This window comes from Pollachius pollachius, assembly GCF_949987615.1.
Source record: "Pollachius pollachius genome assembly, chromosome: 19".
Taxonomy (NCBI): domain Eukaryota; kingdom Metazoa; phylum Chordata; class Actinopteri; order Gadiformes; family Gadidae; genus Pollachius; species Pollachius pollachius.
In genome coordinates this window covers 14,582,609-14,608,617 of record NC_136952.1, presented here as the reverse complement: position 1 = coordinate 14,608,617, position 26,009 = coordinate 14,582,609, and the positions used below count along the sequence as shown (strand labels likewise).

The following is a 26,009-nucleotide window of genomic DNA, read 5'->3' as shown; positions in this document are numbered from 1 at the left end:
ACTTTATATTTTTTTACATCACGTCGACGCTTTCCCTTCTTGTCGGCATCCTGGGGTGGAGCGCTGAGAGCCTGTCGCCCCCATCTGGCTCGGAGTGGTACTGCAGACCGTTCACTAGCAGTCGGTATACTATTTATAGGCCAATGCCGGTTGTATTCTGATACATAATTGTATGATTAAATGTGTGTTGTTGAATTCACAACGATGTACGGTTGTACAATATTAAACAGGGATGATCTAGGACGTTATACATTTTCTTTATTAGTCGTAGTTGACTTGTTGCCAACATTTTATAATAAAAATTGAAATTTGCCAGTATGTTCAGGATTTGTTGAGTTATTTAAATTTGATTATAAGGGAGCATTTCAACTTTTACAAAATATTTGATTGTTACACACTGCAGTGCAGTCCGTGTCGATCACGTTTAGCGTAGGACGGTCCAGTAACAGAGGCGTCGCGAGCTCCTGGATTGGACTGCGCAAAACCACGGTCCGGATTTGTCCCTGACGTCATCACGGGTAGCAATAGAAGTGGTCTTTGACAGGACGTCGAACAAGACCATCGAAATCACACAGCAGTGAATTGAAACGGGGAGAATATGCTGAGTTCTTGGCGATTGAGTATCACAGAGCGCTAAAAAATACAAGGGGACTCGCTTTACTTGCTCTTTAAAAAACCGACACGCAAAGAAGATGCGATATCGTCACACAATAGAACCGCTCCGGTGTTAAAGGGACTCGCTCTCGGTTGGTCGTCCTCCGCACAGCGTCTCGATCTGCAGCGTTCAACCGGGAGACATAAGCGGTCACAGAACCCACTAATCCCCGCAACGGTCACAACACTGGGCGCCCCATTCCGAGGCCTTGGACCGGAGGGAAATGGCAATGGCAGCACGAACTGGATTACATACTAGAAATTAAGTCGGTCGTTTAATATCGTGGATATTGAGTGTTATGCTAAATACCTTCACTTTGAATTCAACTGGAAATGGGAGCTTTTATAAGCAGACAGAACATAGGCGTGGAAGAAGTGGACATCCCGTCCAATTCGGTGTACCGTTATCCGCCGAAATCGGGTAAGTCCATAGTCATGTTGTGTGTGGGCTATACGGTCACTGAGGATTACTGATCAACGCTCATTGCGCAAGTTGTGTATGTTTATAACGGGAGGGCAACGTATCGTCCACAACAGACGCCATCGTTCAAGCCGTTAATATGCTGTCCTCATCGTCATAATCATTACGCTATCCAACGACATATGCATGCAGATACCTGTGGAGCCAGAGGCTCAGCGCCATCTGGTCGGGAGAGGAGACCAATTCAGTTCACAAATTGATATTCTCAGTAGAGAGATAGGTCTGTCTATATAGACCAACACGATCGGCAGCCTGTCTGCATTAAGGTCATAAATAGCAATCAACCAGAGTATTTTGATTTAAATGAAAAATAGTGTTACATTGGAAATCCATGTTGAAAAGAGCTGTATGGAATTATGAAAATCCCTTGGTTTGATAAGAGGTATTCCTGCATACAAGAAATGTGACGCCAACCACATGACTTAATATTGATCTTGAGATGGCTAATAGTTTGGATGATGTTCATAGCTAACAGTACATATGCCTACTGAACTACGGTCTCTACAACGCGTAGGGTCTGACGATTAGGTCAACACGTAAAACCTACAGAGAAACTGTGATTTCAGTACTTTCGAGGCTTGAAGTAGTTACAAGGAAGGGTGTAAACAGCATTGAATTATTTAAATGTGACCTGGTCCCTGGGTTAAAGGGAAATGTGTACCTGGTTTAAATCCCCAGAAACCAGTGTTGTGCTAATGCCTTCAAAAGCTGTGTGAAGGAAGCAGAGAGGGTTGGTGAGGTTGAGGTTGTAGTTGTAGTTGCAGTGGTTGTTGTTACGGTATCTGGAACACATATATTCCAGAATTGTTGCTGCAGAAACTGAGCTGTCAGATCCACTTCTTGTGCTGAGATCTGGTGTCAGAAAAGCAGCTCACCTGTTACAAAATAATACGATGACTATTTTGATGAATTTGTATCCATTTGTCTGTCTGTCTGTCTGTCTGTCTGTCTGACTGCCTTTCTGTCTGACTACATCAGCCTGTCTTTCTGCATCTATATATATGCATTTTGCTATCAAATAACCTGTGTTATTTCCCCAAATTGACATTGTAGAACTCAGAGGCACATAAAACAAAAACCACCCTCTCTGCAATCTCTTTCATAGTTAGTGATTCATGAGTTCAGCACTATGGTATCAGCTGTGTTTGATTATACACCGGGCTCAACCTCTAGGTGATATTTAACAGTTTGGTCATCAACACAGAGAGAGCGCTGGTAACAAAACAACATCTGGCCAAACTCCCATCCCAAACGGCCCAACAACAACAAGCCAAGCTACAAAGTATTCCCTTAACTCAAAAAGCAGCTTTGTACTTTGTAACTTTGGGTGGAGGCTCTGTTTGACTGCATAATGATGGTGTTGTAGAGAAAACATTGGTCATGCTTCACGTTTTACTTTTTTTTCACTGGGCCCTATAGTAATTAGTACGATTTATATTGTCCATTTATGGTGTTCACAGCCACTCTCATGCATTTTAAATGTAATTGGCAACAGACGGCTCGATCAAGATTCCCCTGATGTCGCGAAACAAACCAATAATTTAAAAAAACACAGAAATCCGTCTCAAGTACAATGTGAAAGACGATTATACAAGACAGCTATGTCTTCTTTTTAAGTTCAGAGTCATTGACCCTGGCCCTTTTGTGTTTTGTCTGCAGGAAGTTACTTTGCCAGTCATTTCATCATGGGAGGAGAGAAGTTTGACTCCACCCACCCAGAAGGTTACCTGTTCGGGGAGAACACCGACCTTAACTTCCTGGGAATCAGACCTGTGGCGGTAGGTATTGGTTACACTCCCCTCTCTGCTCCAGGCGGTAGTTAGTGGGAGACCTGGGGTAATGGGTAATGAAATAGGTAATGTTAAACAAAGTAGCATCGAACATCTATAGAGATGTATCCAAATAACTATTGTAGTGAGGCATTCAGCTGAGCTGTTTTAAAAATAAAAGCCTGACCAAAAAATTTATGCTTAACTCCATTATGTAACCGGTTGTTATTTTAGTGATCTTCGGGCTTGATTTATGCCAGAGGCCCTCTGACAACTCAGAGATAAGGTGTTCATTTCTCAAGGCTGCTGCTGCCGCGTGAACCAATGGTATCTGGAATAATTTAATCAAAACTAAAATTCAATGGGCTCCACGGTTGGCACGAGGCCTAATTGAAATGAAAAGAGAGTCTGTGGACTCCCATCCTCTGCTCACTGGGAAGTGAAAGAGCTGGCCGGCCTCAGCTCATATTGATCGTTAAAGACATCAAGGTCAAGACCTCGCCAGTCTCAGATCTAATGCAACCACGGCGCCAAGGAAGAACGGAAGAAGAAGACAAAGAACTCTGCCTCTTGCTCTTTGAAGTTTTATTTTTTAAACAGGGCTTTGGGGACGTGTACTGTCTGTTGTTTTGTCATGAACAAGTCGTGACATACGTTGAGATGTAGCTACATAACATCTATCTCTGGGGAGACTCGAAGGAAGGATCCTTCAACCTGCTCCCTGATCTCAGGCGACCCGCCGTCTAGACCGGGGATAGATTTAGTAGTCGCCATTTTTTTGTGCAGATTATATTTGCACAAAAAATGAGTGTCCTAAATCGGTTTTCAGAATTTAAATTGTGAGGGTGTGGATTGGATGTGTGCGTGCAATCTTTTCCTGATTTACCTTTCATGTTTGGCTAGCAGATGGAAGAGTGGATTCATGAACTCCAGTATAGTGGTTTTGTTTTCATTGTGTGTGTGTGTGTGTGTGTGTGTGTGTGTGTGTGTGTGTGTGTGTGTGTGCGTGTGTGTGTGTGCGTTTATTGTGTATGTTAATCAAAGGTCTTTCTCCACTTCTCCCTGAAACTCTGCATGCAGCTTAGGAATGTCAAATGTAGGTCATGTATCAAGTACCATATGTAAAGGGTTTGTGTCCCTGCTGATTCTGGATGTTTTATGGTAGGGAGTGGGAGGGACGGTGTGTGTGTCCTCTGTGCTTTGTTTATAGTGGAGTGGGGAAACTATTATGATAACCCTGGAGACGAGTAATGTGTCATATTTAGACACCAAATCCCCAAACACATAGTCATTATGATTAAAGAGCTGCCCGGGGTAGTCCGCACACACACACACACACACACACACACACACACACACACACACACACACACACACACACACACACACACACACACACACACACACACACACACACACACACACACACACACACACACACACACACACACACACAAGCCCTCCCCAAAGTAGGCATTGCGGTATGTGCTTTAATATCAAGTTATACACATTGGTAGTTTTATTTTTTAACTTCTTCAAAGCATAGCCTACCTGTCCAGTGCAACGGCCTCCACTGGCCCAAACATTTATCAAGCCAACCAAGGTTTCTTGTGCCCTTCCTTTTAGAATGTATCAATATTGCTTTTTCAGCTTTAGTTAATGATTGTGTGTCTGTGTATGTGTGTTTACATGTGTGTGCACGCCGGTGTGGTTTGCCCGGCATGACTCCGGCTGGTACCAGATGTTTAGTTATACTAGATACTGTGCTATTCACAGCTAAACATACACAGATAGGCACACACACAAACACACACGCACGCATTCATACACGCACGCACGCACGCACGCACACACACACACACACACACACACACACACACACACACAAACAGAAAAACACGCACACACACAAACGAAGCACACACAAACACACACAAACAAACACGCACACAAACACACACACAAGCAGAAGCACACCCACACGAACCCAAGCATACACACATGCACACATACACTCACAGCAAGGCCCGGATTCCTTTCCCCCCTGGCCCTAGGTGAAGGAGAGCAGTGTGGGGGTATCTAACCACATCCTCGCCTGGGTGCCCCCCCCTCACACCCCCCATCGTCTCACACAGAGCACCAGTCTTCTCAGCTCTCCTTTCCCACAGTCAGCTACTTTACCTTCAAAAACACACGACGAATGGGAAAAAGGAGACGAGGATTTGCAAATCCCGGTTGTTCAAAAGAGCTGTGTTTGGATAAGGGTTGGAGTTGACCTCCGAGTAGTTTGGAATCATGTCGTTTATGTAGAAAATCGAAATAATATCAATATGTTTGGTAATAATAGACCATCTGTCTTATCAATTCATATTTTTTAATTTGGTTTGAAGGAAACACGCACTCAGTTTTAAAAGAGGACATTGTATGAGCTCTACAATTACCGTAAAGGCCTGTTGCCATAGTAACCTGACGACCGACCGTAGAATATAAATGGCTCCTGCTCGATCTTAGTGCACACTCAGTGGACGAAACTGCAGCCACAGCGCCCATGAATCTACGCTGAGCATCGAAAGTCCAATTATGAGACAATTTTCTGGAACGGATCGATGTTGAATACCACGAAGCCTGGTGGTGCACTGACCGGCCGTCCTCTCTCACCTGCCGCTCCCATCTGCTTACTGGCCCAGGTGAAACGCAACGCTGATCCACCCCAACGGCCGCGCCTGCTGTTGGCTGTGGAACAGGGAATCAGATGCATGGGGGAAAGAAGAAGACACTGCATCAATAGGCTATATGAATATTCAAAAGAATGATCAAGGTCAGTTTGTGATGGTAGGATCACACTCGGGGTGGATTGACCTAATTTCAAAATAAACTACTTTCAAAAACACACGACGAATGGGAAAAAGGAGCAGAGGATTTGCAAATCCTGGTTGTTCAAAAGAGCTGTGTTTGGTTAAGGGTTGGAGGTGAGCTCCGAGCAGTTTGGAATAATGTCGTTTATGTAGAAAATCTAAATAATTTCAATATGTTTGGTAATAATAGACTGACTAATGTGACCACAAACAGATGAAGCTCTGTTTATGTGTATCTTGACGAAGCATTCGACGTTGTCCTTGTGGGTGTAGTGTGTCTCCCTCTAGACGGATCCCCAATGGCATTGAAATCCTCTTTGATCCACATATCCATATGTCTCTTCCTCATGATCAGTACATAGGCTGTTTGCTTCTGAGGAGCCCTGGAATAGTTTTATCCTTCTGCTGGTCTCTTGCACCTGTCTCCCCTTCCGGTGCTCCTTATCTGTCCTGTTATTGTGCCACTCCATGAATAAGCAGAACAAGTTGTCCTATGGAATCCGTCTTTGTTTATATGGGAGGTCGAGTGTCTGTGTGCTTTTGTGTGTGCCTGTGTGGAGTATGAGTGCAGATAGACACGATAAGGAAGGACGCCGTTCATATAGAAATACGCCACTGCATCTCAACACAATGTGTGTTACTGCTGTGGAAATATCAATCGTAACTATGATATACAATTATATACAAATTGTATAAACCCTGCTTATATAAATACTAGTCAATTGAAATTCATTTCTATTCCTTCTTCTTGGACCAAGAGATACCTCCCGTCCTCTTTCTTATTGAAAGATTGTTATCATTTGCATTGCCACTGTCGCCAAGAAGTCTGAGGCCAATCGACTGACTTCTTTGGTGTGTTTTACTGTCTTGCAGCCTCAGGGACATGTCCACTTCACCCATATTGTGTTGCAATCTAACTTCAGCCATGGTCAATCCCAAACTCTCAACGATACTCTCTCCCCCTCACCTTCAATGAGACATAGTCTCATTGAATGAACTTTGCTCACTGTCACTCACATCTTCCTCTTGCTCTAAAATTAAATCAAATATTTTTCTGTCCGAAAGGTCCTAAAAATAGGTTATTCTTCATCAGTTGCCCTTATTGGTTTCCCATGGGTGCTAGTGATCTGTGAACGATGGTGAATGTGCTCTGTGGCACCGGCCTTATGCTCAGTCTGACAAGAAGGACACGGTGTGAGCTGGTTTCAGCACTTTTCAGCCCTTAGTTCGAATCATGCAGACAAGATGACGGTACCGGAATAGTATCTGTCAGCACTCAACATGTTGTTCTTAACCCAAATTGGTATGCAAAAAAAGCAGAGAGCTTACTATCTTAGTAACATCTTCTTGCCAACGAGGACCCCATGAATTCGCTCAAATCTCAGTCGGGCCCCCCAAGATCATAATATGTTCAACCAACATCAGGATCCACATTGTTCAGCATGTAGCGACAAAGCTGCCTCTTGGGACCCCCTTGGGCCCCTACAGCCAACCAGGGGGCCCCAGTTGTTAATTGACTGCAGCTCAAAGCTTTGAACAGGCATGGACACCTCATACTTATTCATGCACTCATCGCGTGGGCTCCTCAGAGCGCAGGTTTGAATAAATAAACGTTTGACTGTGGGTGTTTTTCAGTTCCCGTATGCGGCCCCCCCACCTCAGGAACCAGTGAAAACGCTGAGAAGCCTTATAAACATCCGGAAGGACACGCTGCGGCTTGTAAGGTACGTAAACGCCCCACCTGGGCTTGGCCAATGGGCCTTATTCACCTAGCGGCCATCTGGGTTCTAAACACCAGCTGGTTGGAGGAACTGAATGCGTCGCAATAAGCTCCATTCAGTATTTAGATGTATGCTAATAATACTCATAATCAAATGAGTTTGTGATTATCTTTTCTGATTGGACCTGATTGGACCTGATTGGCCATACTTAAAGCCTGCCAGTTATTTACGACACGATTATCATTCAAAACAAGTCTTTGGACTCCGACCTGGATTTATTGGACCCACCAGGGAGAAATGTGTATTGCAATACTAGGATCCGCCAGAGATGGCACTGTCCCCGCTGTTTGATTTAAGGCGTGATTACTCTTTTATAGGATGCTTACAGCCTTAGACCTTCTCTGACACATTTCCTCATCCCCATCCTCCCGCAGGTGTAGCGAGGACCTGAAGTTGCCGGGTGAGGATGAGGAGGCAGTGAAGAACAGGGCCTGCTATAACATCGAGTTCACATTCGACGCTGACACACAGGTGGCCATCACCATCTACTACCAAGCGATGGAAGAGTTCCACAGCGGAGTGCCAATGTAAGATCACGGCAATATTAAGGTTTATTTGTGATGTTGTAGAGTCTGGGAACATGTAGTTCAACTCAATTTGTCTGCTCTGGAACCTTCATTCTGTCATTACTGAATCTGTAAAAAAATATCTTCATGATTTTGGTAGTGTAGAATGATACTATAGGTAATCATACTAAACTATATGTGGACCTTCCTGTGTCTTGAATAAAGTTCTAAAGTTATAACAATGATAAATAATGTTTGAATTGGATCCTGAATTGTGTGGGCCCACCCTGGCCAGGAGACAGTGTGATTGATGGGCCCTGTCTCCCTGCAGCTACCTTCCCCAGGACAGCTCCCTGCAGTCGGAGACGGTGCACTTTAAGAGGGGAGTCAGCCAGCAGTTTTGCCTGCCCTCCCACTCCGTCAACCTCAGCGAATGGGCTGACGAGGAGGTAGGCTCCGTGTGTACCCGTGTAGGTCGGCTCCCACGGACTCAACAGCCCAAGCATCTTTAGTGAGATGAGTCTGCTAGCCTACAGCACTGAAAAAATCAATCGAATAGAAAAATAAAGTTCTGGTTCCTTCCCTTCCCTTGCCTTCCCAGCTGCTGTTTGACATGGACAAGGAGATCTTCCCCATGGTGGTGCAGGCTGTGGTGGACGAGGGCGAAGGTCAGTATACACTGGCTTCCTGTCTGTACCAGTCAACCCTCAGTGGGTTTTCTTTTCCATTGAAGTGGGCCTCTGGTTGTAGTGAGTTACAATCTGGCCAGCTCAATATCCATGTATGTTTAACACGTGAGAACCACGATGTAGGCCTTCCAGGACACGTTGGCTCGGTTCACGCCTGGCATCAACATGTGTCCCGTGGCGTTTTTCCACTTTAATATACTGGCCTGGCTCGGCACGGTTTGATCGCTGCAGCAGCCCTGGGCTGGCCTGGGCCCTCAATACCTTATTGAGGGACGATTTATTCCAGCTTAGTCCTGTTTTCACATTCGGCAATGTTTCCTACATATTTCCCCAACTGCCACACAATGTCCTTGAGAAAACAACGTGTTGAATGTAGAAATCACCAATCTAATAGTGTGAAATATTGTTCAATGACAAATCCTATTTCAAAATACTATTTTGTTTTGCAAGAGAATATCTTCAAACTAACATCACCGCGATGCCCTTCTATTAAACCTTCATTGCTGTTTTATAACTGGCTTATTGAAACGTTCAGACATGGTGCACAAATCCAGCATACAGGTTTTAAGATTTGAATCGATTTTAATATGACGCTGCTGGCATTTGAATGAGAATTTAAGGCTTTGTTACGGTTCCACATTGACGAAACACAATTACCACGCAGTCCCTTCGACCAACCACAGCCCTTGCTGCTGCGTCGCCTCGATGCAAGGTTACAGTTTTTGGGAGGCGCACATCAGGCCCTTGCGTTGGACGCAGGGAGGGACCGCAAGGACGTAATGGGTCCGTAAACCCCCTTGCATTGCGTCAACGTGGAACCATAACTAAGCCTTTATTCCTACTTCAACTTACATCAGTTGAATTGGCAGTCCTTCGACACGGCCCAGGACACATTCACGTATGCGCTGCTGAAATTACGAGGCTTTATGTGTGACCCACTCCCAACCGGGTCTGAGCGATCAGACCGCCATGGGTCCTCAATGCGTCTTGAGTGAATCCCACCTGTCCTTAGCACAACTGCATGTTGATGCCAGTTGTGAAGAGGGCTTTTGTTGCTCCCAATTATTCGCAAACTTATTGTTGTCATGGCTATTAGCTCTTGCATATTCATCTAAGGCACATTGGATGCATATATAAATAAAAATATATATGTATTTATAAACATAACTGCTAGATCTTTGAATACTGTATATAAACACTGGACAATGCTGTGTGGATGTGTTGTTTGCATGTGGAGATCGCAAATGCGGCCCCATGTTAATGCTTTCGGGATACTGATTTGGCTGAAATACTGTCTGTGTACATCTGGCATGTACAATATACCAGGTGTCAACAGAGACACAGATCCATAAACATTAATGAGCATATTTATATTTCTTGCCTTACAGAACACATGGGCCACTCCCACGTGTTGCTGGCAACTTTTGAGAAGGTAAGAGAAATGCTCCTGTTGATACAGACAATAGACGATAAATGCATCGCTGAGCTCTTGCAACAACACCTGGTGCTGATTCCTCTGTGTTTGTCATTAGATCAGACTCTAGATTAGTAAATGTCATTAAGAGGAAGAGGAACATTTTGTGAAATATCAAGACTTTCTCATGAAATTCATTAATTTGAAGAGTGCCTCAAACTGAATCTACTTGGTGATATGCATTCCTCTGTGATACGCTTTAAAGTCTATCTGTAATCACCATCTACCATGGGATATGTTGTCCTCTGTAATGCTCTTTAAAGTGTATTTTTGAACACCATCTACCATGGGATATGTAGTCCTCTGTAATGCTAAGAGTATCTTTAATAACCATCTACCCGGGGATATGTAGTCCTCTGTAATGCTAAGAGTATCTTTAATCACCATTTACCCGGGGATATGTAGTCCTCTGTAATGCTAAGAGTATCTTTAATCACCATCTACCCGGGGATATGTAGTCCTCTGTAATGCTAAGAGTATCTTTAATCACCATCTACCCGGGGATATGTAGTCCTCTGTAATGCTAAGAGTATCTTTTATCACCATCTACCCGGGGATATGTAGTCCTCTGTAATGCTAAGAGTATCTTTAATCACCATCTACCCGGGGATATGTAGTCCTCTGTAATGCTAAGAGTATCTTTAATCACCATCTACCCGGGGATATGTAGTCCTCTGTAATGCTAAGAGTATCTTTAATCACCATCTACCCGGGGATATGTAGTCCTCTGTAATGCTAAGAGTATCTTTAATCACCATCTACCCGGGGATATGTAGTCCTCTGTAATGCTAAGAGTATCTTTAATCACCATCTACCCGGGGATATGTAGTCCTCTGTAATGCTAAGAGTATCTTTAATCACCATCTACCCGGGGATATGTAGTCCTCTGTAATGCTAAGAGTATCTTTAATCACCATCTACCCGGGGATATGTAGTCCTCTGTAATGCTAAGAGTATCTTTAATCACCATCTACCCGGGGATATGTAGTCCTCTGTAATGCTAAGAGTATCTTTAATCACCATCTACCCGGGGATATGTAGTCCTCTGTAATGCTAAGAGTATCTTTAATCACCATCTACCCGGGGATATGTAGTCCTCTGTAATGCTAAGAGTATCTTTAATCACCATCTACCCGGGGATATGTAGTCCTCTGTAATGCTAAGAGTATCTTTAATCACCATCTACCCGGGGATATGTAGTCCTCTGTAATGCTAAGAGTATCTTTAATCACCATCTACCCGGGGATATGTAGTCCTCTGTAATGCTAAGAGTATCTTTAATCACCATCTACCCGGGGATATGTAGTCCTCTGTAATGCTAAGAGTATCTTTAATCACCATCTACCCGGGGATATGTAGTCCTCTGTAATGCTAAGAGTATCTTTAATCACCATCTACCCGGGGATATGTAGTCCTCTGTAATGCTAAGAGTATCTTTAATCACCATCTACCCGGGGATATGTAGTCCTCTGCTCTGTCAAGTGTATCTGTAATCTGAGGAGTCCTGTGTGTCTCTGGCAGCACATGGACGGCAGCTTCTGTGTGAAACCGCTGAAGCAGAAACAAGTGGTGAGTTTAAAATGCCCACCCCCACCTACCTCTAACCCCACCCACCCATCAACCCACCTCTACCTCCAGCCACCTCTCCCTCCACCCACCTCTACCTCCACCCACCTCTACCTCCACTTATCCACCTGCCTCTACCTCCATCCACCCCTTCTCCACCCATCCACCCACCTTTACCTCTACCCCCCACCCATCTCTCCCTCCACCAACCTCTCCCTCCACCCACCTCTACCTCCCCCCATCTCCCCCTCTGTGTGTGTTGTTGTTCGGCCTGGATAAACTGAAGGCGCCCCCCGTCTTGAGTGCTCCCCCGGTCCCCATGGCCCAGATAGTCTTGTGTTCTGAGACCGGTCCCTCTCCCCAGGTGGACGGGGTCAGCTACCTGCTCCAGGAGATCTATGGCATTGAGAACAAGTACAACAGCCAGGAATCCAAGGTACAACCCTGCTTACATTACATGCTTCTTCCAGTGGTCAGCTTTTGTGATGTGTCCCAGATACTAACACAGCAGTATGTTAGAACCAAACCTCGTGTGGAGCGTTGTTAGCCCAAGGCTTCCCCCACCATGGGGTGGGTACCCCACTTAGAGTCACCTGATATGCATATGGGGGTCGTGGGAGATTGCTGACTTACAAGCTATCGATATCCGATGAGACATTTTTGATAGAAAATAATCGAACCGCTTTGGAAGCTCTCAAGACGGTGTCCTGTATGTACGAACAGAAGGGCGAATGATTCATGGCCACGAGAAAACTACTACTACCAACCGGCTCGTGTGGTTGGTACATGATCACCTGAACAACAACATGACACATCGTGTTGTGCAACATGACACGATGTGTGCGGGCGCAGAGGCAGGAAAATAAACTGGGGTTTTGCCCCTGGTTCAAGTCCCAATCACATCAGATCTAAAAACAGGTTTGCACGCCAAGCGGGGCGGAGAACCGCTAAGTCTAATGAGTTGCCCCCCCAGGTGGTGGACGACGAGATCAGCGACAACAGCGCCGAGTGCGTGGTGTGTCTGTCGGACATCCGCGACACGCTCATCCTGCCCTGCCGCCACCTGTGTCTGTGCAACGCCTGCGCCGACACCCTGCGCTACCAGGCCAACTGCTGCCCCATCTGCCGGCTGCGTGAGTCCCTCCCCCCGCGGCCCCCGGAGGGAGCCGCGGGTCCTGCCCGACGGATCGATATTGATGTTAATATTGATATCAATCAGACTAGAAGGACAAATGATATAGATATGGATATTGATATTGATGTTAATATTGATATGGAAATTAATAATAGCATATAAATTTTGATAGCAATATCAATGTCGATGTCAATATCAATATCAATCCGACTAGCAAGACCAAATTATATCAATACGGATTTTATATTTATATTGATATGACTGATACTATACTGACTATACTGCAATCAGATCTTGAGTGCAGTCATGCATCACAAAGCATCACCAAGTTTGAACCCTTTGTCGTCCACAGTCTAACCTCTAGGCATCCTTGAGCAAAATGCCTCCCAACCCTAACTAATGACCATTTAATGTCATTTCCTTTAGTTAAAAAGCGACTGCTCAATGAATAGTAGTCGGGAAATAGGTTTAAAAGAACTGAAAACACTCCAAGTGGTCATCAGATCAACAACACTGTGCGTCCCACACAAGGCGCCGTCTCTCTGTGTGTGACTTTGTGGTGGTTGTGTGTGCGTGCTCAGCGTTCCGGGCGCTGCTGCAGATCCGCGCCATGAGGAAGAAGCTGAGTCCCCTGTCGCCCGGCAGCTTCAACCCCGTCATCACCTCCCAGACCTCCGACTCGGAGGACAACTCGGTACCACAGCCGCATGCGTGCACATACACACACACATGAACACTCACATGCATGCGCACACACACACACACACGCAAAAGCATGTGCACACACACGCACACATACACACACACACACATACTCACACACACACACACACACATGCATGCACACTAACGCGCGCACACGGATGCATGCACACACGCACATGGATGCACACACACACACACACACACACACATGCAAACACACTGAAACGCACACACACACGCACATACACACACACACACACATACACACAAACGCACACACACAGACGCATACAGACACACGTTGATAGATACTGAACATTACATATCGCATAAAAAAATGTACTGTCCATTCACTACTGCGTCTATATGAATGCTATTCATTGTGTCTACAATAAAAATGATTAAGAAATCCTCACGACAAAATGCAGGTGTGTGTACATGTCCACGTCCGTCACACACCGGGTCGTTTGTCCTTGTTGATGCTGTTGCTAGGCGATGGAGCACATCCCCCCGGGTTACGAGGCGGTGTCCCTTTTGGAGGCCCTCAACGGGCCCCTGAGCACGTCGCCGGCGGCCCCCCCGCTCCACTCGGGCCCCAGCCACATCACGGGGGCCCTGCCCCCCTACAGCGGCGAGGCCCGGCCGGCCCCGCCCCGCTCCCCCTCCCCACTGGACCACTCCAACTCCAGCCAGGGAGGGAAGCTCAAGAAGAGCGGCTCCAAGTAGGTCCCCCCCCCCCCCCCGGGGTCTGGTTGGGTCTGCAGCTCCTGGTCCGACCAGCAGGGCGGGGCGGTGGGATTGATTGATTGATTGCACTTTAATAATCCCCAAGGGGGGGGGGGATCATTTTGTCACCAAGCCAATACGCACAACAACCAACATCAACAGGACAGTGAATACAAGACAGGGCTCAGTACAACATACACTACAAATAAATAGCTATGCACCACTGAGACACTGAAGGGACACAATAATAACAGCAACCGACCCAATAAATCACCACATCATAAATAGATTGACTATGCATACACGCCCGTGTGTACGGTATGATGTTTCATACCGTACACACCCTGTCTCCTAAGCAATTTCCTCATCTTGCCTTATCTCTACCCCAGACCCCACACGCAAGTGTGGGGTCTGGGGTAGAGATAAGGCAAGATGAGGAAATTGCTTTGGAAAATGTAATGTTTGATATATTATATTACATGTAACATATATATATATATATATATATATTGTGTATCAAGCATTCAACTGATGGTACAAAAACTGGAACATTTAAAGCACTGTGGCTCTCTGCGTCTCCTTGAGACAGGGCACTTATTGGAGGAGTAGGAAGACGGGGGGGGGGGGGGTTGTGAAGTGGTCTGAAAGGATTCTCAAGGCCTGCCAAATGATGGTTCGTTAAACTGTCTGAAGTGAGGGTGTATAGAAAGGCGACAGGCACTTGGAAAACTATTTGAAGAAATAATGGTATACTTGGCGGTGAAGATACTGTTTACAGTACCGGAAATCATGGTTATGTCCAAATGCTAAAAATAAAACCAAACAAATTGGGGAACGGAATGCATTGAGACAAGTATTTCTTAGCAAGGCAATGCCCCCTGCACTCTGTTTTTATCCTCCTCCATCCTCCCTCTTTGTCATTATATTGTCTTCCACTGGATGCAGTGAAACTGAATAACTGGTCTTTATTTGTCTCACATTCTTTGGTTTATTCCAGGTCCCTTTCCCAGAATTCCTCTGTGCTCCAAGAGGAGGAGGACGAGAAGTCTTGCAGTGAGTCTGAGGTCCAGGCGTGCCGTCGCAAGCTGCCCGTAGACCCACCAGAGGTGTGTGTTCCCGTGTGTGTGTGTGTGTGTGTGTGTGTGTGTGTTTGGGTGTGTGTATTAAAGTGTGTCCCCTGGCTCTCTGGTGTTCCCAGTGCGGTGTGACGCCAGACAGTGAGAACCTGACCCTGTCGTCCTCCGGAGCTATCGACCAATCATCGTGCGCCGGGACGCCGCTGTCCTCCACCATCACATCCCCTGAAGGTACACACACGCACACACACACACACACACACACACACACACGCTCGCACACTCGATCGCACAAACACACACATACGCACACGCGCACACATGCACGCACACAAACACACACGGAAGCATGCACACACACAGGGATGCAAACACACACAGACACAAACACACACACACGTGTGCATGCGCATGTACACACATAAACACGCAGGCACCACACACACACACACACACCCTGCTCTTAAACAGTTTGCTGCTAAGGTCTAATGTTAAGGTAAAGGGTTATTGATATTTATATTTTATTAGGCAGAACAATAGAAAAGCAGGGTCATTTAAATGCAAACTGTTGGTGTAATAGTGTGTATGTGTGTATGATTGTGTACTTACACGTTTGTGTGGCTGTGTTTAGATTGGTGTGTATACCCATGAGTACATTTGCAATGCCTATGCGGATTCATGCCTGTTTGCTTTGCCGTGCCTGTGCGAGTGCGTGTGTGTGAGTGCATGTGTGTGAGTGCATGCGTGTGTGCTTATTTCTGCGTGTGTGTGTGTGTGTGCGTCTGTGTGTATGATTGTGAGTTGCGCGCACATGGACATCCATGCGTCCATTTACACATGTGTGTTTGTGTGTGTGTTTGTGTGACTGCGTGCTTGTGTGTGTGTGTGTGTGTGTGTGTGTGTGTGTGTGCCCCTGTGTGTGTGTGTGTGTGTCTGCCAGACCCGGTGAGCAGCAGCTTGGCCCAGTCGGTGATGTCCATGGCCTCGTCCCACTCGCAGCACTCCCACATCAGCACTGACACCATGTCCTCCATGTCAGGGTCCTACCTGGCGGGGGGCGAGGGGGAGCCCCCCCGCGGGGCCGGGGACGGGGGCTACGCCGCGGGGGACAACCACCCGGACACCCCCATGAGGAGCCGGGGACCCTCCCAGCAGGACGGGGTGAGAGGGGGGGGGAGAGAGAGAGGAGAGAGGGGGGGAGGGGAGAGGGGGAGAGAGGAGGGAGGGGAGAGGGGAGAGAGGGGGGAGGGGAGAGGGGGAGAGAGGAGGGAGGGGAGAGGGGAGAGAGGGGGGGAGGAGGAGAGAGGGACAGAGAGGAGAGGGGGAGAGAGGAGGGAGGGGGGAGAGAGGAGAGAGAGGGGGGGAGAGAGGAGGGGGGGAGGGGAGAGGAGAGAGAGGGGGGGAGAGAGGAGGGGGGGAGGGGAGAGGGGAGAGAGGAGGGGGGAGAGAGGAGAGAGGGGGACAGAGAGGAGAGAGGGGGGAGAGAGGAGAGAGTGGGGGAGAGAGGAGAGAAGGGGGGAAGAGAGAGAGGAGGGAGGGGAGAGAGGAGAGAGGGGGGGAGGGGAGAGGGACAGAGAGGAGAGGGGGAGAGAGGAGAGAGGGGGGGAGGTGAGAGGGAAAGGGAGGGACAGAGAGGAGAGGGGGAGAGAGGAGGGAGAGGAGAGAGGGGGGGAGGGGAGAGGGGGAGAGAGGAGGGAGGGGGGGAGGGGAGAGAGGGGAGGTTCACTTTAGGACCGTGACATTGTCCATATCAAATCTCCTGTATTAAAGGTAGATTATATTATGAAGTTATTGGTGAATAATCATAATCATCATTTTGGGATTTAAAGAGCACCTATTATGCTTTTTCGACCTTTATGACCTATAAACGTTGTTATAATGATTTATAGTCATGTTTAACCACACTAAAGTGTCAAATAATGACGCACATGCATTTAGACGTGGTCCCTGCTGACGTCTGGGGTGGCTGTGCAGAGCGCTAAACACTAGGGACGCCGGTCGCGGTTCACTTGTTCAAATTTCCGGGATTTATCTACGTATGACAATCCGGATTTTCCATGTATGGTAATGCTTCAACATGCTCTACCGGAAGGTAACCAATCACAACGGAGTGGGGTTGGCAGGAGGGGGGCAAGGGGGCGGAGAAGGACGAAGCCGAGTGTTGACAGAGAACGCTGAAAGCGCCCAGATGAGAGGAAGAGAAAATCGACATCGTTTTTTGTGCTGTGATTCGTGTCAGGTTGCTCTTTAGGACTCATTAATAAGAAATTAAGACCAGAAAAGTAGTATAATAGGAGATCTTTAAATGTTCACATGCAGGGCTGTGACCATTCATTCATTTGTCTAATATTATTATGTGACAGACCTGCATTAAAGCTCATGATGCTACATTCTTGTTCTATGTTGTGCAGCTCTGGGTCCATTCATTAGATAGTCCTGTCTTCTCAGCTCCTCATTGGACCGAACCAGACTCCATATCGCCTTGTTTTCTCTCCATTCAGGGTGTTTCCATGGAGCCAAAGGAACCAAAGTACTCTGTGTCACTGGAGGAGCAGGACTCTGAGGTGAGCACAGCTCTCTCCACTGCCCCTGAGCCCTGAGCAGTGTGTGCTCAAACACATGATGGTACACATATGTATTTTTGTCATCTCTCTGTCTGTCCTGTCTTCGCTCTCGCAGGGCAACGACGTCACGGAAGAGGACAGTCCGTCGCCGTCTCATGAAAAGGGTAACTAGAGTCATGAATCGCCCTATCCCTCGACCCCTCTCGTGAAATAAAGAAACACGTAGGACAGGCCTCTGTTAAATGTGACCCCGTATGACACGGCGGTCCGAAGACAAACACAAGAGCTAGGAGGGGATAGAATAGGTGGGCCGCTATCTTAAGGAGGATTCAGGGTTGTCTTGCTAGAACGCATTTGTATGGCTGGCTGTTCCAACTTTTAGCTAGTTCTACAAAGGACAACCATTGTGTCCCATTCCTGCTGAAGAACTTGCTTTTTTGCTTGCAACAAAAGCAAGCAAAGCAAGGAGCCATGAATGATTGAATATTTTAGAATTACAATTCAGCTTCAGCCTAACCCACTAGTTTCCCTAGAGACATGCATGCTAAAACACCCTCTGAAAAAAAATCATTTTAAATGACTTTCTATTGTGACTTATGCACTGATTTGCATTTGCATGAAGATTTCCAACGCTTCTTAAACTTGTTTTAGTGTGTGTGATTGAGTGTGTCTTAATTTGCATGTAGTGGCTTTTAAGGGCTCAGGTGTTTTGGTGTGTGTCCATCTGTGTACGCAATATCTTTAGTTTTCATCTGTATTCAGAGCTTTGCACAGTGTGCATGAACCGATTATTTTTTGCCCTGAAATGAAAGCACCATTGGCACTGTAGAAAATATAGCTGTATATATGTTGCAATGATGTGTATATGTTGCACGTGTGTGTGTGTGTATGTGTTTGGGTGTGTGAGTGTGTGTGTGTGTTTGGGTGTGTGAGTGTGTGTGTGTGTGTGTGTGTTTGGGTGTGTGAGTGTGTGTGTGTGTGTTTGTGTGTTTATGTGTATGTGTGTGTGTACTTGCGCTCATGTGTGTATCTGAGCGTGTGATTTTGAGAAAGAAACCGAAACATTGAGAGAGAGAGAGACAAGGGAGTAAATTCTGCACCGTCAGGAGAGTGACTCAGATTGCTTTGTGCTCCCGTTGTGAGATTCCCCTATGTATACTATGTATATAAATATATATATATGAGTTTGGACTTCTCTGTAAGAATAAGGAAATGTCTTTGTGTCTAGTTGATGGATTGTTTGTACGTGTGTCCGTACGTACGAGTGTATACGTTGTGAGTTTGGATTGATTGTCCAATTCAAAATAGTTTGCCGCAGCTCAAACCACGAGCTAATAAAAAACTGCCTTGACCATGACTTACGACCTTTCAATTAATTAGTGGAAACACAGTACGACTTGTGCTGCCTGACGATTTGGTGCCTGACCCACGCTGTGAATGTAAATATGTAAGATGAATGCTTGCAGGCATGTGCATTAACGCTACCCTGCCTGATCGGCAGTCTATGTGCCCTATATCTATGTGCTGTGCTGCCCCCCATTCAGTCTATGTGCCCTATCTCTATGTGCTGCCCTGCCACTCATTCAGTCCTCATGCACATATGTCTACACATGTATGCACATACACATACGCCTACACATAGTGACGCATGCACATTTCCTTTTCTAGTGTGTGGTTTGCTAGAAAAACTAGAGGAAAAATCGGATATTATTATCCTATAATATCTAATAAACACACTGCTCCAAAGCCTTAATTATTGATGACATGATTAAAGCATTCTTGTAATAGCCATTCCAGCATGGCCCCCCACACCACAAACCTGACCTCATCCCCTTTGTAGACCGCTCCCCCCCTCCTGCCCCGCCCTCCCAAGCCACACCCCCCCCCCCCCCCCCCCCTGCTGTGCCTGGCTGCTCTTGTTTGACCTTTGCCCTCGCTTGCAGGTGGGCGGAGCAGGTGTCCAGAGTTGGCCAATAACAATCAGGGCGACGCCCTCTGTGACACGCCCTCTTTTGGGTTGGATAATGAGCAGGCTTCCGACAGCCGATTCGCTGGTGAGTGGCAACATACCGAACATGGACCAATGAGACCTGAGGACTGGGGATGAGACTGGGGAGCTTCAGGGAGTCGGACGGGGGGGCGCTGAGAGAGGAGAGACTTTGGTCAGGACATTGGGGAGTAACACAGAAAGGGTCTTCAGTTGAAAGGCAATCAAGGAGAAAGCACTGCAAAGATTAACATTTTAGCTTGCTAGGTTTTTTTTGACATGCCTGTCAAGGGTAAACAAAACCTACTAAACGACAGTCAGCAATGAGACCTTCAGCTTTCCTTCTACTCTTCCTCCTTTCCCTTTGGTGTTGTGGTACCGTGTTGTGGTGGAAGCAGGACTAGATATCTACACTCTCTCTCCTCTCCCTCTAGCAAAAACACCAGGATGAAGTGTGTGTGTGTGTCTGTGTGGGTCTGGGTGTGTCTGTGTGTGTGTGTGTGTGTGTGTGTGCGTGTGTGTGTGTGTGTGTGTGTGTGTGTGTGTGTGTGTGTGTGTGTGTGTGTGTGTCTGTGTCTGTGTCTGTGTGTATGTGTTTCTCTGTGTCTGACGAGCGTTGTTTGTTGTGAATGACCTTCGTTCACACTTTAACCAGTGTTGTATATGTTCTGTGTGTAAGCAAGCAGGTGTGTACGAGTGAATATGTGTGTACAAATGTGCGACGTGCGTGTGTGTATGTGCGCATCCCAGAGTTGAAGTTCATGTTCGTGTCTGCCAGCTCCAATCCGCTTTGCCAAACATCTGCAACGCATTCCTTCACTTCTCCATGCTCCTCCACCTCTCCAGTCCCCCTCCACCCTCTGTTCCCCCCCCTCCTCCGCCCTTCGGCCCTCTGTCATGCCTAGATGTTGACTCTGCAGAGCTGTTGGGTCACTGCGATGGAAGCAGGATACCATAACTTTATCAATAATTACCCAATTGACAAAATGTCACCATCTTAAAGCATGTTTTATCTGGGATTTATAGTACGTGTTGCTCAGACGTGGGTCGCAGGTTTAAACTCTGCCTCGCTGGCCATCAACCAGTGAGCCTGAGATTAGCCTCTGCCCAACAGCTTCCACTGCCTCTCATTGGCCTGTCGCCCACCAATAGCCTTTAAGCCCCGCCTCCACTCTGATCTTGTGTGGTGATTGTTGTGCAACGTATTTTCTCTGTGTGTGTTGTAAAAGTGTTTTGTTCTCTCAATCTCTCTCTCTCTCTCTCCCTTCTCTCTCTCTTCTCCCTCCTTCTCTGTCTGTGTCCTTCTCTCACTCCCTCCCTCTGTGTCTATTTCTCTCTCTCTCTTTTTCTCTCTCTCTCTCTGCCTCTCTCTCCCTTCCCCTGTGTCTATTTCCTTCTCTCTCTTTCTCTCTCTCTCTCTCCCTTCTCTCTCTCCCTCCTTCTGTGTCTATGGCCTTCTCTCTCTCCCTCCTTCTGTCTATTTCCTTCTCTTTCTTTCTTTCTCTTCCTCTCTCTGCCTCTCTCTTCCTCTCTCTCTCTCTCTCTCTTTCTCTCTCTCTCTGCCTCCCTCTCCCTCCCCCTGTGTCTATTTCTTCTCTCTCTCTCTCTCTCTCCCTCCCCCCCTCTTTTTCTATTTCCCTCTCGCCTGCTCCTTCTCCCTCTCGTTTCCTCTTTCACCGATTGATATTCAACCGCTGTCTCCCCCAATGTTTCCTCCCCCCCTCCTCACTTTCTCTCCCTCTCTCTTGTACCCCCTTTCCGATGGACAGGTGAGGAGACGTGCCCAGTGCACATTGAGGACTAGGTATGGAGACTAGAACAGATGATGGCGTTGTGTTGTGCTCTGGTTTGCTCTATCTCGCACCTCATCCCCTCTCACGGGCTAACCCTTTACCCTCTGTCTGTGATTCGGTGACTTTAACAACGCATTGAGTTCAAATAATAAGTAAACACAAATTGCAAACACATTGAACCTTCCAATGAATCACAATGTCACAAATGCCTCACATGAACTGCTGTCGGCCCGATCCAAGAGAGGCTGTAGATTCGACACAATGCTAACTTGAAGGTACACAGCTGACTACTGCATTTGAACTAAACAACGTGGATGCCTCGCACCATTTAACACTTTAACAGTTGTTATTTATTTTTTTCTAAATGAGCTCCGGGCATCTAGTTAATTCTCTCCTGTCTCCAAAAACAATATGAACAGAAACACCCTGATTAAATAATCTTTTCAGTGGCAGCACCAGACTTGTTATGTTGGCTGGCTGGGGCTGGAACATGCATGCAGCCCCCAAAATAAGTTACCTAAAAATCATTCTGTTCATAAACACTCCCCCCCTGCACTTCTTTACTTACTGCTCATAAAAGACGAGGTCGGGGTTATTCTGCTCTTCTTCTCGCCTATGCTACATCCACATTGAAATGACCAAAGGCACTAGACCAGGGGTCAGCAACCTTTTCCTTTTCATGTGGGTGTGCCTTAAGCAACAATATATTAAATATTAAGCTGAATTATGACACAGCGACCAAAAACATTTCCAGAAGACCTGGAATTGTATTATTTCCATATAGTCCACAATCATGCATCAACATTTTAAATGTTTTTTTTGTTACATTTGCTACATGGGCTTACAAATTATAATAACATATGTCCCATCTTAAAACACCACTTTCAGAAACTCCTTCAAAAAACAAATTTGCACTGTGAGAAATGTAAAAAACAAGAATAGATGAGAATGTTGGAACCATCCACATCAATATCTTTAAGACATGTACAGCTTTGCAAAACCATGTGAAGGCGATCCATACAGGCCACTTGCAACAATATTTGTAATATTTTCTTATCAATTGATCCCATTTCAGAACACTGCTTTCAGTAACTCATTTAATCATCTTTGCACTGGGAGGAAGTGCCCAAAACAGAATAAAGTGCAAAAAAAATCGGTAGTAATAATTATGCTTCCGTATTGTGCAGTGAAAATTTTCAATAATATTAATAATAAAATAAAATAAAATATATATATTTTTTTTTAAGTGTGCCAATGATTATGCTGCCACGTGCCAGTGGTGGCACGCGGGCCTAGGGTTGCCGACCCCTGCACTAGACAATATCTGAAGACTATCTGGTCTCTGGACCTGCCGTCTGCTGGAGTCTTATGATTCGAGATATCAATAACATAAAGAAATGCTGAATTAGGCCGACCTCATCCTTTATCGGGCTTAGAGATATGTGACCCCGTTCTTAGAAGGAGCGTGTAGGGGGGTGGGGGGGTGGGGGGGGGGGGGGGGGCAGGGAGGGCATGTGCAAGAGGGTTATGTGCTGGCGCCCTCTAGGTGGCGGTCATACAACGCAAAGTGAGGACCTGTTTTCTTAGGTTTTTCAACATGTTGAAACACACACTCTCTCTCTCTCTATCTCTCTCTCTCTCTCTCTCTCTCTCGCCCAGGTCTAGGGTATCTGGGGGGCTACCGGCCCGGTCAGGAGACCCTCCCCCCCACCACAGGAAACTTGAACCTGGAGGAGAGCGGGCCGGAGAACCGGGAGGCCCAGGATCCTAAACACCCCCGCCACGGGCCGCTCATCGTGTAGAACCCTCACACACACACACACACACACACACACACACACACACACACACACACACACACACACATCCGTCCATTACGTGACATATCGCCATGTCACTGGATGCTGCACTCATCGCCAGGGAAACCCCCCCCCCCCCCCCCCCCCCCCCCCCCCCCCCCCGTTTCCCTTCTTCATAAACCACTCCCACTCCGCCCGGACGAAACTGTCATCTTGGAGAAAAAACAAAAAACTAGTTTCCGTCCAGAGAGGGACAAAACAATCAGTCCACATTATCGCTGTGGCCTGCCATCCGACATTCTCCCTCTGCCTCCTCGGTGTGACCCTATGTGTATTTATTGATCCGTTTTATCCATTGCCATGACTTTGTGTTTTGGTATTATTGGTCCCCTCCCTCGGTCCCATCCTCCCGCCTTCTCCACGCCACGCCCCGCACTCCATCCTTTGTAAAAGCCTCAGGAGGTAGAGCGGGATCGAACCAGCAACCAGAAGGTTGCTGGTTCGATCCCTGGCTCCTCCTAGCTAGAGTGTCCCGGAACAAGACACTTAAACCCTAAGTGTTCCCGACCAGCTGGCTGTTGCCTTGCATGGTTGACGGCCACGACGGTGTGAATGTGTGCAAAGCACTTTGAGGGGCCACTGGTTAGAAAAGCGCTAAATAAATGCAGTCCATTTAACATTTACCATTTATCACTACTACTACTACTACTAATACTAGTAGTACTACTACTACTACTACTACTACTACTACTAGCAGTAGTACTACGACCAGCGAAACAGTCAGGGGCTACTGTGATCGGCAATCAAATTGTAATAAATGTGTTCTTAATAACACATGCTACAACAACAACTAAAATTGTCAGCCACACCGGACTCCCTTACAATACTGGACTGGGGGGGGGGGGGGGGGGGGGGGGGGGGGAGGGTATCAGTTGGAAAATCCAGTCCTGGTTTTGCATGCAGCTTTCTTAGGTCTTCAATAACTTCTACAGATGTAACTTCTTGTCAAGCACAGTTAATATAATGGATAGCGATGGACACCTGCTCTGAATTTGATTCAGTGATGAAAGGATTAAATTGGACCAAGTTGTCTCAAAATAAACTAGAATAGCCCTTCCAACGTTGACCTTTAACCTGCATCCTCAAAAGGTGTTTAATTTCTCCTCCCTCAAACAATGTCACACTTTCCTCCACAACCACCGTTTCAGCATGTCAGTGTAAGTCGCCAGTAAGCTAACAGCCGCCAAGCAATAACACAATGGTCCTACAGCTGACATCCTAAACACGAAACAAGCTTGTTTTTCCTTTGTGTGTTTGGAAAAACTCAATACGGGATTTTGTTTTGGTTTGGTTAAGTTTGATGCTTTAGTTTTGCATTGTGTTGAGGGCCTTTGGGTTTTCCCCAGTGTTTTAAGAGGGACGTTCGTCAAGCCTGAAGCGACCTCGTAAGTTATATCATCATGGCTCTGCCTACTTTCCCACAGTGAATTCTCTATGGGGAAAAATAATTGTACTTATTTCTGTCACAACAGTCAATATTTATCATTAACAAAACTAATGTGTGTATTCCTCAATTCAATTGAGCTGCTTTTTGCGTTTGTGTATCTTTTGAGGTCAAATTCTGGATTGAGCTAACATTAAGCTAACAACCATTCTAAAAGGGACCCTATCTGGTTGCTTAGGGGAAGTGACGCAGGCTTGGCCCTAAGGCCATATATGGTCAGTCATTTACAAAGTCTACTACACTGTAGGTTTGTGAACAAAGATGGTGTGACTTTGAGACCATGTTGTGGTTGCCCAGTATTAACATTCTCCTCTTGTATCACCATGTCATTGAACCTCTGTTCCGGTCTTGAGACAGCCCCTCCTTTGTGATTTTCTATTTTGATTTCGTTTTGTATCATTTTAAGGTATAGAGCTCACCTGTTAATGTCAATGTTCTCTGTTATGTGTTTTATTTGTTGCGAAACACTGTGTTGTTGAGTGTACCATGAACTATTAATATGTGAAAATTAGTAATAGTTTACACTGATGCAGACACACACACACACACACACACACACACACACACACACACACACACACACACACACACACATGCGCGAGTGCACACACACACTTCAATGGAAAAATATCAACCTTGAATGCACTATGAGCTGTTTCCTAGACAACACACTTTGCTGTGCATGAGGCGGTGAAGTAAAGTCTGCATGTTAGTCTAGGTCGGTCTGCAACCTTTTCAAAAATAGAAATCCAGTTAACAGCGTATATATGGCTCTAGGATCTCCCAGAATAAATCGCTCATATCCTTCGGCTGGTCGCCTCCTGCACTATATCCACCTAGGCTACAGGGTCATGTGACACCCCCTTGATGTTATGACACACACCTAAAGCTTGTGAACATCTGCCTCGGAGCCCTGCTCTGACCCCGGAGAACACAAAGGAGGGA

At 46.5% G+C, this 26,009-nt stretch overlaps 1 protein-coding gene across 1 annotated transcript; it reads left to right on the top strand.

Moving 5' to 3' along the window:
• Positions 1-541: 541 nt before the first annotated feature.
• rnf157 (ring finger protein 157) lies at positions 542-23,675 on the top strand. Its single transcript, XM_079756420.1, has 19 exons — positions 542-1,075; positions 2,795-2,913; positions 7,395-7,483; positions 7,915-8,067; positions 8,378-8,495; positions 8,648-8,714; positions 10,124-10,167; positions 11,731-11,778; positions 12,140-12,211; positions 12,749-12,908; positions 13,492-13,604; positions 14,108-14,337; positions 15,339-15,447; positions 15,540-15,648; positions 16,358-16,578; positions 17,919-17,981; positions 18,097-18,145; positions 19,925-20,035; positions 23,421-23,675. The coding sequence occupies exons 1-19, from the start codon at positions 988-990 to the stop codon at positions 23,561-23,563; spliced, it is 2,106 nt and encodes a 701-aa protein (XP_079612546.1). The 5' UTR covers positions 542-987; the 3' UTR covers positions 23,564-23,675.
• Positions 23,676-26,009: the final 2,334 nt, after the last annotated feature.

Coding starts and splice junctions, on each gene's coding strand:
- rnf157 (XM_079756420.1), top strand. CDS start 988: ATGGGAGCTTTTATAAGCAGACAGAACATAGGCGTGGAAGAAGTGGAC. Junction 13,605..14,107: donor CCGACTCGGAGGACAACTCG/GTACCACAGCCG, acceptor TGCTGTTGCTAG/GCGATGGAGCACATCCCCCC. Junction 15,649..16,357: donor CACCATCACATCCCCTGAAG/GTACACACACGC, acceptor TGTGTCTGCCAG/ACCCGGTGAGCAGCAGCTTG.